The sequence below is a fragment of the Meles meles genome, chromosome 11, assembly GCF_922984935.1.
Source record: "Meles meles chromosome 11, mMelMel3.1 paternal haplotype, whole genome shotgun sequence".
Lineage (NCBI taxonomy): Eukaryota > Metazoa > Chordata > Mammalia > Carnivora > Mustelidae > Meles > Meles meles.
This window is the reverse complement of record NC_060076.1, coordinates 37023533-37039028: the sequence shown is the minus strand read 5'-3', so window position 1 is coordinate 37039028 and position 15496 is coordinate 37023533. Positions and strand designations below refer to the sequence as shown.

The 15496-nt window shown below is 39.5% G+C and overlaps 1 protein-coding gene across 6 annotated transcripts in view; it reads left to right on the top strand.

The window, feature by feature from the left end:
* UNC13B (unc-13 homolog B) overlaps positions 1 to 15496 on the top strand; it is a 233197-nt gene that overhangs the window by 113645 nt on the left and 104056 nt on the right. For 3 of the 6 annotated variants that reach the window (XM_046023716.1, XM_046023720.1, XM_046023718.1), the window contains exons 8-9: positions 2344 to 2379; positions 10917 to 11151. In XM_046023716.1, the coding sequence (XP_045879672.1) occupies positions 2344 to 2379; positions 10917 to 11151 (271 nt within the window). The remainder of the gene's footprint in view (positions 1 to 2343; positions 2380 to 10916; positions 11152 to 15496) is intronic. The other 3 variants (XM_046023717.1, XM_046023719.1, XM_046023722.1) reach the window with 1 other exon arrangement.

The window sequence follows — 15496 nt, the reverse complement described above, 5'->3', positions numbered from 1 at the left end:
GGTGTTGAGTTTGCTAAGTTCCTTATAGATTTTGGATACTAGCCCTTTATCTGATATGTCGTTTGCAAATATCTTCTCCCATTCTGTCAGCTGTCTTTTGGTTTTGATACTATATGTGGAAAACCCAAAAGACTCCACTCCAAAACTGCTAGAACTTGTACAGGAATTCAGTAAAGTGTCAGGATATAAAATCAATGCACAGAAATCAGTTGCATTTCTGTACACCAACAACAAGACTGAAGAAAGAGAAATTAAGGAGTCAATCCCATTCACAATTGTACCCAAAACTATAAGATACCTAGGAATAAACCTAACCAAAGAGACTAAGAATCTATACACAGAAAATTATAAAGTACTCATGAAAGAAATTGAGGAAGACACAAAAAAATGGAAAAATGTTCCATGCTCCTGGATTGGAAGAATAAATATTGTGAAAATGTCTATGCTACCTAAAGCAATCTACACATTTAATGCAATCCCTATCAAAATACCATCCATTTTTTTCAAAGAAATGGAACAAATAATCCTAAAATTTATATGGAACCAGAAAAGACCTCGAATAGCCAAAGGAATATTGAAGAACAAAGCCAAAGTTGGTGGCATCACAATTCCAGACTTCAAGCTCTATTACAAAGCTGTCATCATCAAGACAGCATGGTACTGGCACAAAAACAGACACATAGACCAGTGGAACAGAATAGAGAGCCCAGAAATCGACCCTCAACTCTATGGTCAACTAATCTTCGACAAAGCAGGAAAGAATGTCCAATGGAAAAAAGACAGCCTTTTCAATAAATGGTGCTGGGAAAATTGGACAGCCACATGCAGAAAAATGAAATTGGACCACTTCCTTACACCACACACGAAAATAGACTCCAAATGGATGAAGGACCTCAATGTGAGAAAGGAATCCATCAAAATCCTTGAGGAGAACGCAGGCAGCAACCTCTTCGACCTCAGCCGCAGCAACATCTTCCTAGGAACAACGGCAAAGGCAAGGGAAGCAAGGGCGAAAATGAACTATTGGGATTTCATCAAGATCAAAAGCTTTTGCACAGCAAAGGAAACAGTTAACAAAACCACTTTTTTTTTTTAAATTTTTATTTTTTATTTCTTCAGTGTAACAGTATTCATTGTTTTCGCACCACACCCAGTGCTTCATGCAACACGTGCCCTCCCTAATAACCACCACCTTGTTCCCCCAACCTCCCACCCCCTGCCCCTTCAAAACCCTCAGGTTGTTTTTCAGAGTCCATAGTCTCTCATGGTTCATCTCCCCTTCCAATTTCCCTCAACTCCCTTCTCCTCTCCATCTCCCCATGTCCTCCATGTTCTTTGTTATACTCCACAAGTAAGTGAAACCATATGATACTTGACTCTCTCTGCTTGACTTATTTCACTCAGCATAATCTCTTCCAGTCCCATCTATTTTGCTACAAAAGTTGGGTATTCATCCTTTCTGATGGAGGCATAATACTCCATCGTGTATATGGACCACATCTTCCTATAAATTTGTCCGTTGAAGGGCATCTTGATTCTTTCCACAGTTTGGCAACCATGGCCATTGCTGCTATAAACATTGGGGTACAGATGGCCCTTCTTTTCACTACATCTGTATCTTTGGGGTAAATACCCAGTAGTGCAATTGCAGGGTCATAGGGAAGCTCTATTTTTAATTTCTTGAGGAATCTCCACACTGTTCTCCAAAGTGGCTGCACCAACTTGCATTCCCACCAACAGTGTAAGAGGGTTCCCCTTTCTCCACATCCTCTCCAACACCTGTTGTTTCCTGTCTTGCTAATTTTGGCCATTCTAACTGGTGTCAGGTGGTATCTCAATGTGATTTTTAATTGACTCTCCCCCCAATTCACTTTCCTATCTTTCTCCTAATGTCCTCCATGTTATTCCTTATGCTCTACAAGTAAGTGAAATCATATGATAATTGACTCTCTCTGCTTGACTTACTTCACTCAGCATAATCTCCAGTCCTGTCCATGTTGATAAAGAGTTGGGTATTCATCCTTTCTGATGGAGGCATAGCCAAGATGCCCTTCAACAGACGAATGGTTAAATAAATAAAACTTTTTTTAAAAGTGTAGAAGCAGTTTTTTGTTATTCTCTATATAGTGAATTAGAGCAATGGTATTTTCTAGATTTGTCTCATCCCTGATAGAAGGCAGAAGGCTCTCTACATGTTATGTAAAATTAATGGAATACAAGTAGGGCAGGTTCAAGCAAGGTAAGGTGTATAATCATTGGTGGGTTGGGGAAATGGTGTTTGAATTATTCCTAAAATTGTCTCTGTCACTCTTCTTTTTTTGCTACCATTTGCGGTTTTCTTAGGTCACTGGACCTATTTGGGCTGGGGAGAGCAGCAGAGTACGTAAGATCGAATTCCTTATAATTTTCTTGATTTTACCCTTTAACACATTACCTCTGAACTATGAAGCTGGATATTCATGCATACAAGCAAATATAATTTCACTCCCTTCTCCTCCCCTACTTAAATCTTAAAGACCATTATTTGCAGTGGAATGTTATATCCTTTCATGCTGGGTTTTTTGAAGACTGTGTGCATGTTTGTGTGTGTGAGAGAGAGAGAGAAATTTCAAACCAAAGTCCCAGTTATAATCTTGGCAGTATCTAGATTTTTCCTTCCCAGAGATAAGTACTATCATCAGCACTAGTGTGGGAAACTCTCTCCTTTGGTCTCTTGGCTAAGGAGTGCAGTGACTGGAAGAAGTTTCCTTCTGAAAGTGTATTTTTGTGAGCAAGAAACTGAGAACATGGTTTGACTTTCCTTCAAGTAGCCCAGTTAGGCTGGAGGCCATCTTCATTCTAGAGCTTTGAGAGTGGACAGTCAGTTCTTTCCAGCAAGATACACAGCCTTAGGCTGTCATTACTGGCTATATTACCCATCTTACAGGGGGTTTGGTTGAGTCCCATGCTTAGGTATCCAGCATGTGCTAAGAGGGGCCAAATTTTGTTCTGTCACTGGAATTTCTTATGACTATTTCTTTGATTCCTTAGTGTTTCCACTGGGAACTGCTCTAAGGCAGCCTAAGAAAGCTGAGATGATTTAAGATTTTCAAAGAAAAATTAACTAAGCCATGAAAAAAAAAATGGTTTGAATTCTGTTTCCTTTTTTCTCAGGCTGATTAAATTCTCCCTGTATTCTGGATTTAAAGACAGGATTTCAATCCAGGACCAGAAAGCCTCATTGTTCAGGATTTCATTCAGTATTGTTTGAGTGCCTGCTCTGTACCTGGGGACCCATTTTTGCCCCAGATTAGATTACTTTCCCCAGGTTTATTTTCTGTCATTCCCTTCCATGTCCTTTTATGTACCTGCCAAATGAGCTACAAAGTGTTTCTCAAAAATATATACAGCCTTTCTCACTGTTAGGCTCTTACTCATGCCATTGTTTTTATCCAGATTCTAGAAGGTATTTCCCCTTCCCCTCTGAACTTCACCTGTTGAAAACCTACCAGTCTTTCAAAGTTGTCTCCTCCATAAAGCTTTCTCTGCTCACCCTAATAGGAAGTGACCTTACCTTCAATTCATATAACATTTGGTTTGTACTGTTCTCATGATAGTTACTTCCTTGTTTTTGTATCCATATTTTCCCTCTCCTTTTAGACTGATTGTATACTGTGAATCTTCTGTGTTGTTTAGCCTTGTACTTAAAGGTACTCAGTTAATACTTGAGTTAGTTAATTTTCCCAGCCTTTTAGTTTTTCAAGGGCTTTTCAATTTTTGCCCTTAACCTAGCCCACAAGTCCTTCTTAGGCTGAGTAACCAAACCTGCACTCAGGTTCTTTTTCTCAGTAAAGCCAGCTGCGGTGGTGTTGTGGAGTAGAGTAGAGCCAGTAAGAGATTGTCACTGCCACACTGAAAGCACAATTCTTTCATTCAAACCTTTTTCTTTTTCTTTTTTTTTAAAGATTTGGTCGTTCCAGGAGGTTTTCTTTCTAGGGAGATCAGGGATGGTTTCAGGGGAGAAAAATCTGGTCTTTGCCCTCATCTGCCTTTTTTCTGTTTCTCTTTTTTGTCTCACCTCACTTCTTTGTATTTCCTTTTTCCTGTGCCCTCCTACTTTTCTTTCTTTCTTTTTTTTTTTTTTAAGATTTTATTTATTTATTTGTCAGAGAGAAAGAGCACAAGCAGGCAGAGGCAGAGAGAGAAGCAGGCTCCCTGATGAGCAAGGAGCCCATGCAGGACTTGATCCCAGGACTCGGGGATCACGACTGGAGCCAAAGGCAGCTGCTTAACTGACTGAGCCACCCCGGAGTCCCCTCTCCTACTTTTCATATTCTCGTGTACTCCTAACCTATTCTTTCCATGAACGCTTCGGTTTTTGTTTTTGTTTTTGTTTTTTTTTTAATATTTGCCCTCTATTTTTTAATATAGAAATGTCAGCTTTTAGGAAAGTTTGGGAGTATTCTTCCCCTTAGCCTAGCAAAATTAAAAAGCAGAGCATTATTTAGGAGTAATAGGTCAGACACAGTGAAAAACCAAGGGTCTGTCCAACATAGTTTCTGGCTCTGGATCGTGGGCTCCTAACTCTGGCTGAGCTACTCTCTCCTGGCCTCATAATGAGTGGGATTGTACATCACTGCTCCCTCTTTGGTTCTCTGGGTTATATGTTGATACTTTTGTGGTGTCTAAGTAGACTTTTGGTTTTCTCTCCCTTGTTGCCTCTGCTGTCATCTGTATGCATGAAAAATCCATCTTACTTCCACTGATTCCTTCTGTGGGTTCGAAAGAATTAAGTCTGAAAGACATATTGGTTTTTGTCCATTGATTCTTTCTTTCTAGTGTTCAGAATGACAAATGCATCAAGATAGAAACCAATGCCCCTGAAGTCTTATTTTTTTCCCTAATATGTGTTGAGAGTGCTGTCTGAGCAGAATGCTTTGCATCCCCTAATTTTTGATTAGTACCCTTCCTGACCACTTGAAGGTTAGCCTCTTCCTTTTTTTTTATACTCTTATCTATCTTTTTTTTTTTTTATAAGATTTTATTTATTTCAGAGAGAGAGAGCCCAAGCAAGGGGAGGAGCAAGGGAGAAGATGACTCCCTGCTGTGCAGGGAGCCTGATGCAGGGCTTGATCCCAGGACCCTAGGATCATGACCTGAGCAAAAGGCAGACTCTTTTTTTTTTTCTTTTATTTTTATTTGTTTATTTACAGCATAACAGTGTTCATTGTTTTGGCATCACACCCAGTGCTCCATGCAGTACGTGCCCTCCCTATTACCCACCACCTGGTTCCTCAACCTCCCACCCCCCCCCCCCACCCCCCTGCCGCCCCTTCATAACCCTCTGGTTGTTTTTCAGAGTCCATAGTCTCTCATGGTTCATCTCCCCTTCCAGTTTCCCTCAACTTCCTCTCCTCTCCATCTCCCCATGTCCTCCATGTTATTTGTTATGCTCCACAAATAAGTGAGACCATATGATACTTGACTCTCTCTGCTTGACTTATTTCGCTCAGCATAATTTCTTTCAGTCCCGTCCATGTTGCTACAAAAGTTGGGTATTCGTCCTTTCTGATGGAGGCATAATACTCCATTGTGTATATGGACCACATCTTCCTTATCCATTCATCCGCTGAAGGGCATCTTGGTTCTTTCCACAGTTTGGCGACCGTAGCCATTGCTGCAATAAACATTGGGGTACAAATGGCCCTTCTTTTCACTACATCTGTATCTTTGGGGTAAATACCCAGCAGTGCAATTGCAGGGTCATAGGGAAGCTCTATTTTTAATTTCTTGAGGAATCTCCACACTGTTCTCCAAAGTGGCTGCACTAACTTGCATTCCCACCAACAGTGTAAGAGGGTTCCCCTTTCTCCACATCCTCTCCAACACACGTTGTTTCCTGTCTTGCTAATTTTGGCCATTCTAACTGGTGTCAGGTGGTATCTCAATGTTGTTTTAATTTGAATCTCCCTGATGGCTAGTGATGATGAACATTTTTTCATGTGTCTGATAGCCATTTGTATGTCTTCATTGGAGAAGTGTCTGTTCATATCTTCTGCCCATTTTTTGATATGATTATCTGTTTTGTGTGTGTTGAGTTTGAGAAGTTCTTTATAGATCCTGGATATCAACCTTTTGTCTGTACTGTCATTTGCAAATATCTTCTCCCATTCCGTGGGTTGCCTCTTTCTTTTGTTGACTGTTTCCTTTGCTGTGCAGAAGCTTTTGATCTTGATGAAGTCCCAAAAGTTCATTTTTGCTTTTGTTTCCTTGGCCTTTGGAGACTTATCTTGAAAGAAGTTGCTGTGGCTGATATCAAAGAGGTTACTGCCTATGTTCTCCTCTAGGATTCTGATAGATTCCTGTCTCACGTTGAGGTCTTTTATCCATTTCGAGTTTATCTTTGTGTACGGTGTAGGAGAATGGTCGAGTTTCATTCTTCTACATATCGCTGTCCAGTTTTCCCAGCACCATTTATTGAAGAGACTGTCTTTTTTCCATTGAATATTTTTTCCTGTTTTGTCGAAGATTATTTGACCATAGAGTTGAGGGTCCATATCTGGGCTTTCCACTCTGTTCCACTGGTCTATGTGTCTGTTTTTATGCCAGTACCACGCTGTCTTGGTGATCACAGCTTTGTAGTAAAGCTTGAAATCGGGTAACGTGATGCCGCCAGTTTTGTTTTTGTTTTTCAACATTTCCTTAGCAATTCGGGGTCTCTTCTGGCTCCATACAAATTTTAGGATTATTTGCTCCAGCTCTTTGAAGAATATCGGTGGAATTTTGATCGGAATGGCATTAAAAGTATAGATTGCTCTAGGCAGTATAGACATTTTAACAATGTTTATTCTTCCAATCCAAGAGCATGGAACGGTCTTCCATCTTTTTATATCTTCTTCAATTTCTTTCATGAGTGTTCTGTAGTTCCTCGAGTACAGGTCCTTTACTTCTTTGGTTAGGTTTATGCCCAGGTATCTTATGGTTCTTGGTGCTATAGTAAATGGAATCGATTCTCTAATTTCCCTTTCTGTATTTTCATTGTTGGTGTATAAGAAAGCCACTGATTTCTGTACATTGACTTTGTATCCTGCCACGTTACTGAATTGCTGTATGAGTTCTAGTAGTTTGGGGGTGGAGTCTTTGGGGTTTTCCATATAAAGAATCATGTCATCTGCGAAGAGAGAGAGTTTGACTTCTTCCTTGCCAATTTGGATACCTTTTATTTCTCTTTGTTGTCTGATTGCCGTTGCTAGAACTTCTAATACTATGTTGAACAAGAGTGGTGAGAGTGGGCATCCTTGTTGTGTTCCTGATCTCAACGGGAAGGCTGCAAGCTTTTTCCCATTGAGGATGATATTTGCTGTGGGTCTTTCATAGATAGATTTTATGAAGTTCAGGAATGTTCCCTCTATCCCTATACTTTGAAGCGTTTTCATCAGGAACGGATGCTGGATTTTGTCAAATGCTTTTTCTGCATCAATTGAGAGGACCATGTGGTTCTTCTCTCTTCTCTTATTGATGTGTTCTATCACACTGATTGATTTGCGAATGTTGAACCAACCTTGCAACCCAGGGATGAATCCCACCTGGTCATGGTGGATAATCTTTTTAATGTGCTGCTGGATCCTGTTTGCTAGGATCTTGTTGAGAATCTTTGCATCCATATTCATCAGTGATATTGGTCTGAAATTCTCCGTTTTGGTAGGGTCTTTGCCTGGTTTGGGGATCAGGGTAATGCTGGCTTCATAAAAAGAGTCTGGAAGTTTTCCTTCTGCTTCAATTTTTTGGAACAGCTTCAGGAGAATTGGTGTTATTTCTTCTTTGAAAGTTTGGTAGAATTCCCCAGGGAATCTGTCAGGTCCTGGGCTCTTGTTTTTTGGGAGGTTTTTGATCACTGCTTCAATCTCATTACTAGATATCGGTCTATTCAGGTTGTCAATTTCTTCCTGGTTCAATTTTGGGAGTTTGTAGCTTTCCAGGAATGCATCCATTTCATCTAGGTTGCTTAGCTTATTGGCATATAACTGTTGGTAATAATTTCTGATGATTGTTTCTATTTCCTTGGTGTTAGTTGTGATCTCTCCCTTTTCATTCATAATTTTATTAATTTGGGCTTTCTCTCTTTTCTTTTGGATTAGTGTGGCCAATGGTTTATCGATCTTATTGATTCTTTCAAAAAACCAGCTTCTAGTTTCATTGATACCTTCTACTGTATCTCTCGTTTCTACCTCATTGATCTCTGCTCTAATCTTGATTATTTCCCTTCTTGCATGTGGAGTTGGTTTGATTTGTTGTTGATTCTCCAGTTCTTTAAGGTGTAGAGACAGCTGGTGTATTCTGGATTTTTCAGTGTTTTTGAGGGAGGCTTGGATGGCTATATATTTCCCCCTTAGAACCGCCTTTGCTGTATCCCATAGGTTTTGGACCGAGGTGTCTTCATTCTCATTGGTTTCCATGAATTGTTTAAGTTCGTCTTTGATCTCCTGGTTGATCCAAGCATTCTTAAGCAAGGTGGTCTTTAGCTTCCAGGTGTTTGAGTTCCTTCTGAACTTTTCCTTGTGATTGAGCTCCAGTTTCAAAGCATTGTGATCGGAGAATATGCAGGGAATAATGTCAGTCTTTTGGTATTGGTTGAGTCCTGCTTTGTGACCCAGTATGTGGTCTATTCTGGAGAAGGTTCCATGTGCACTTGAGAAGAATGAATATTCTGTTGTTTTAGGGTGGAATGTTCTGTATACGTTGATGAGGTCCATCTGGTCCAATGTTTCATTCAATGCTCTTATTTCTTTATTAATTTTCTGCTTCGATGATCTGTCTATTTCTGAGAGAGGCGTATTAAGATCTCCTACTATTATTGTATTCGTATCAATATGACTCTTTATCTTGATTAATAGTTTTCTTATGTAATTGGGTGCTCCCATATTGGGGGCATAGATATTCACAATTGTTAGATCGTCTTGGAGGATAGTCAAAAGGCAGACTCTTAACCGACTGAGCCACCCAGTAACCCCTAGCTTCTTTCTCATACTGATTTTTTTTTCTTCTGAGGTTCTGGTTACTCTCCTTGTCTTATGTTCACATGTTGCCTTAAACTCAAAAGGGAAAAGCTCATGAGATCTTCTATCCGTACTCCTTCTGTATCCATGGTGTTGTCTGGAATCTGGTGTTCAAATATTCTTCATTGTTTGTAAAACCCACATGTTTGTGCCCTCTTGTCTCTTTTAGTGGAATTATTATCTACCAGGTCGTCTGATGTGCAAGCCAAGGTGTCATGTCCTTGTTACCTTCCATTTGTCCCCACGTTTTATCATTTGTCTGGATTTCTTTTCCTAGTTCATCAGTTCTTTTACATTTCCATGGCATGGATGCAGGTTCTTATCTCCTGCTTGAGTGATTGGGAAGGCCCAATCTTATGGTCTTCAGAAAGCTCTTACTGCCTATATAACTATCAAGATTTTTTTTTTTTAAATTGCTAGTATGAGGAGTTCATCATCTGCTAAAAGTATCTCCATTTTGGGATAATGATGTTCCTTTTCCTTACTGTGCCAAATAGGAAATTGGCAAGACAGGACATTTGGGACCTTCTTAATTATACACATTTGGAGTTGGTGTCAGAAATGGCTTCTCTATAAAATAAACCATGAAGCACTACTAGGTTGAGCTCCCTTTCCAAGTACTGTGTTAAATATTTTTATTTGTGTTTGTAGCAGGATTTGTAACTGTAGTCATTTTAGTTAACATCAAGAGTAAAACTATCCAGGGGCGCCTGGGTGGCTCAGTGGGTTAAAGCCTCTGCTTTCGGCTCAGGTCATGGTCCCGGGGTCCTGGGATCGAGCCCCACATCTAGCTCTCTGCTCAGCAGGGAGCCTGCTTCCTCCTCTCTCTCTGCCTGCCTCTCTGCCTACTTGGGATCTCTGTCTGTCAAATAAATAAAATCTTAAAAAAAAAAGAGTAAAACTATCCAGTCAGGTGCTGGCCTGAAGAACAGAAATAATTCTATGAAATTATAGTCATTGTTGTTAGGTATACTTGGCCGCATTGTCAGCAGGATCCCATTGATAGTGCTTATGTTTTCTTCTTCTCCTTTAGCCCCAGATTTTGGTGGAAATTCTGAACCCCAGGGTGGAGGTACTTGGTAGTAATTGTTAGAAAAACCTGTTGTTGCATCCAGACAGTAAGACTGTTATTGTTTTGGCGGGCCTGGCTGGCTCAGGCAGTGGAGCTTGTGACTCTTGATCTTGGGGTCATGAGTTTCAGTACACAGTGGGTTTAGAGCTTACTTAAAAATAAGTATTAAAATAATACAAATAAGATAAAATTTGGCATAGTACATAAAAGACTGCTACTGTTTTTAGTTGCATCTAGAACTTTTGGTTCTTTAGAGCCTTGGGTTTGCCCTTCCTGATTATTTCACCACCTTCTGATGTTGGACCTGCTTACTGGGTTCATGGCTATGAATGCCAATACTGGCTATGTATTTTTTAAGTCTAAAAACAGCAGGCAAACTCTAAATGAAAATTTCTCTTCTGCCCATTTTGATAACAATAGAGGATTAGAATCTATGATATTTAAAAGTTGATTTTCACTAGAGTTATGATAGCTAGAGAATCAGTATTCCAGAGAGTTCTGCATTGGGAAATTACAATTTGGAACTTATCTGAGCATCAACATGAAATGAAATGAAATGAAATGAAATAAGACAAGATCCTTGCTTTCTAGAATGAAAGCAAGGATCTTGTCTTATTTAATAAAGAAAGAAACGTACGAGTTTTAACTGAAACGTTCTGCACATGGGTTTGTGGTCACTTGGCTCACATGCAGCTCAGCTTGCTCTTGTTCTCAAGGTCTAGGCTTGTGGCTACTTAAGTGAGAAGCAGAAAAAATTCTAAAAAGCTAATAAAGCTGGGATGCTTTGATTGACTGTGCTTATTCTACAGCTTTTGAAGATCCTGATAGTGCTGTTGATGACCGAGATAGTGACTATCGCAGCGAGACCAGCAATAGCATCCCACCTCCTTACCATACAACTTCCCAGCCCAACGCTTCTGTGCATCAGTTCCCCGTGCCAGTGCGATTGCCACAACAGCTGCTACTTCAGGGCAATTCCCGGGATTCCTACAATGACTCTATGCAAAGTTACGATTTTGATTATCCAGAGCGGCGAGCCCTCAGGTGGGTATTGGAAACAAAGCACTTCTCTCCCTGGGATGTAGTTTCCAAGATGCAACTGACAGTATTTGGATGCTTTAACCTGAGGCAGGAGTAGAAGTATAACAGAATGACAGACCAAGCCACAGCCATTTTGTATAGATTCTCAGTCTTTTTTGTCTTCTGTACATACATTTAGACATTTCTGTCATTACTAATTCTCTTTATGATCAGTGATTCTTTTTTTTTTTTTAAAGATTTTATTTATTTATTTGACAGAGAGAGATCACAAGTAGATAGGCAGGCAGAGAGAGAGAGAGAGAGAGAGAGAGGGAAGCAGGATCCCTGCTGAGCAGAGAGCCCGATGCAGGACTTGATCCCAGGACCCTGAGATCATGACCTGAGCCGAAGGCAGCGGCTTAACCCACTGAGCCACCCAGGCGCCCCTATGATCAGTGATTCTTAACTGGTGAGAGCAGCCTAACTTGGGGTGGATGACTGAAAAAAATCAGCTCATGCCTCTGCCCAGCCTAGTGATTCTGATACACTCTTCACCACAATTAAAGAAAGAAAATCACAGATGTTGAATGTTTGGATAATCCTTCCTACCTAAATGTTTCCCTGGGAACTGCAGATGATCTCTTAATAGCAGATTCAGTACTTATGCTGGAACTTAAAAAAAAATTTAAATATATAAAACATTGACATAGTTAAAAAAAAATGTTAAGGTACAATACAGATGCAGTGAAGAATCTCCCACCATACCTCTTCCTGTCTCCTAGCTCTCACACTGTTGGGTGGGTGGCTCCAGGAATGCAGGAGGAACAATAGAAATGACCACTGGGGCCGCCATCTTCCAGCACCCCCACTTTCTTTAACTCTTGATTCTTCTGCCAAAAGGAGTTATGCCCAGGTCACATCTCCATAGGTAACCTGATACCTATGCAGGAAAGAGAAGTATCAGGACCCCCTACCATATATGGATGTGAGCCCATGCCCTGCCTTGACCCGATAAAAGACACCCCCCCCCTCCCTTCCAGTGGGATTTCCCCGATTCCCCTTTCCAGAATCGCGGAACCTCTGCCCGAGGGTGCCCACCTCCTCCCGGTGCGACTTTCCTGGCTCCCCTTCTCCCGAGCCCTGAAACTTCGCCGGTGAGTGCCTTTAATAAATCTTGCCTTGTGCCTACCTCGCCTGGTGTCGTGTTTATCAGGCCTATAAAACCTTACACACACCACCCTTGTTTGTTTCTTATGTACCCTTCCACACACTACTATCATATAATTTAGGAGTATAAAACCAAATATATACATATATGCTCCCCTTCCTCCCCCACTTTAAAAAATAATTCAGACAAAATTTGGGAAAATACTACATTAACACCTGTATTCATGTTGCCTAGATTCATCAATTGTGTTAACATTCTGGCACATTTACTTTTTATTTCATTCTCTCTTAGATTGTGTCATTATTCTATTTCCCCAACTTTTTACCCATTAATTTAGCATCCATTGATGATCCTTCCTTGAATCAATTATTGGTTGGACGTTAATATTTTAAAAACCATTCCAGTTTAGCTCATACTTTTGGTTGCTAAAATTCACCATACCATAACATGATATTTCTTTTTGCTCATTTTACCAAACCAGTGAATATTTATCCTGACCCTCAGATGGTTGCCTACCTGCTAGACAACATCCTATCTCAGTTTACTATCACCTCTGAAAATATTTTCAGTGAATTTTTTCATATATCAACCATCACATAGAATTTTTACTCTTTATAATCTGATTCTAAAAAAGAAACATGCCAGGAATCCTACTATAGTTGGTCTTTACTTCTTGCTGGTTTATTAGCTGAATATTTGTATTTTTTATTTATTTGATTTTAGTTGTTTATACTGTCCTACTTTAAGGGAAAAAAAAAACATTGCTAAAAACCCACTACTTTTGACCCTCTTTTCCCCTCTGTATTTGTAAGCCTTGGATGTGTAGGCCAGCGGTAATAAGTGGCACATCAACCTACATGACAACGTGCTCTTCCAAAGCACTGCATTTTACCCAATTAATACCCTATCATTATTTTGTTTATTTCCTGTTAATAATACTTAGAGGCGTATTAGTGATACACTTTAGAGCGCCAAATTTTTGCTAAACTTTCTTAATTGATCCCATATAAATTTGATTTTTCTCTATCAGTATATGAAATGAGGTTAAAGAGTGAATATTTTTTCATATCTAGCAGAGAAAAAAATTATGATTATTTATTTATTGATTTATTTATTTGAAAGAGAGCACATGAGCAAGACAGAACATAAGGTTGGGAGGAGCAAATGGAGATGGAGAAGCAGACTCCCCACTGAGCGAGGAGCCTGAAACAGGGCTCAGTCCCAAGATCCTGGGATTGTAACCTGAGCTGAATGCAGATGCTTAACCTACAGACCCACAGAGGCACCTGCAAAATTACATGATTTTTAAGTAACCTTAATACTGAGGAAACATGTTCATTTGTTTCTATCTTTCTTAGAAAATAAAAGGATCATAAAAAGCTCATAGTAGCAAGTAGCTATGGTTATTACTCTAGCTGTTCTTTTTTTGATGTGAAAAAACTGACTAAATTGCTTTAATACTGAGTTAAGAACATACAAATTTCTTTATCATGTATTTTTAGTCTGAATGGTTTTTATCATATTGACTATTTTATTTTAGTTTCCTCATTGAATATGCACTAAATTTTGTACTTTGTTTCTTCCTTTTCCCTGTTTCTTCTCTTTTCTTTGCCTTATTCTTCCTCCGATTTTATCCCTTTATATCAGACAAGGTTTGCAGGCCAAAAATGACAAAATTAGGATTATTTCAGCTTTCTCTGATGTTGACTATGAAGAGCAAGAAAGTATTTATGAGGAAATAGAGGGGAAAATATCACAAGAGTTTCTGGAAAACAGTAACATAAACTTAAAGGAAGCAGAAGTAAAAGAAATTAGAACTCTTTCAAAAACTGATAAATGTTATAGCCAACAAGAACAACTGAAGTACAAGAATTGGAAAAAGATACCATTTCCAGGTCAAGAAATTGAATATTCTACTGCCTTTAATTCTGACCTTAAGTTTGAAACATCTGTGTTCTCCAGATATCCTCAGAAATATGATACAATAGATAGGAGAAAGAAAATTAAGCCCTTACTCCATCATTTTGGAGACAGCAAAAGAAGACAGTATGGTGATAGATTAGGAGCTAACACTGACTTCCAAAGTACGTATCTTAACACTGAAAATTGTAACATTTGCCACATTGAAAAGAAGAAACAAAATTACCCAATTTTGCACCCTCACAAAAATGGTTTTGTGGTTAAGAGTGGCATATGGACCACTAAGTTGCAAAATCATGATTATGATCTTTCTGGTTGTTTTAAGAATTGTGGGAAGTCATCTGACTTAAACCAGCATGCCACTAATTTCACTCCGTTAGATATTCTTGAAGATTCTACTAGCAGTACTTCTGATGAACTTCTGAGTTCTCCTGATAAACAGGATAAACAGGAAGGTTTACTGTCACCAAGTCATCCATCCAATATCCATCATATTAGAGACTTACCTGAAGAATATCATGTAACAAGTCCAGTATTCTCATTACCCAAGGTAAATTGTGATGCATACACACTTGGAGATCTGTCTGGGTGCCCCCTGGAAGAGATGACCCCTTCCTCTCTTGAGGAACCCAAGAAGGACTATGTTGATACAATGGGTGAGCTTCAGTATTTGGTAGAAACAGTGTCAGAATATTTAGCAGAGAAGGAAGAAGAGATTAATACATTTGGTTCCTTTTCAGAAACTAAAAAATCAGTTAAACACAACAGTACTGTTGATAATGGAGAACAGAAAATGCCTGGGGATCAAATACCACCTTCAGCCATTGTCAAGAATGACAAGGACAAGGCTATCTCTTTCCCTGAGCTGAATGGAGTGAAATGTGCTGTTGGTTCTTTGTTTAGTTCACTCACAGAAAAAGTGGGTTCAGGCACAAAGCATCTAACAACCTCTGTGGAAAAGCTGGTTTCTTTAGTTCCAGAGAAAACAGAAACTCTTTATCAAATAGAGACAGTTAATTCAGGACCTAAACCCAGAGCCAAGTCAGTATTGGGGAAGGATCTTTCCATGCAATTTCCATTATCCTCTCAAGCAGTTGATGATAAGGATTTTGGCAGAAATGACAAAACTTCTGAAAATGAGCACACAGGTAGTAAAACTGGAAATTTAAGCTTTCAGGATGTAACAGAGACTATTGGAAGGGACTCCACTCCACAGAGTCAGAGTTCAGTTATAAAGTCTGTTTTTAGCATGCTAAATCCATTAAAGATCTTTTTGGAAAA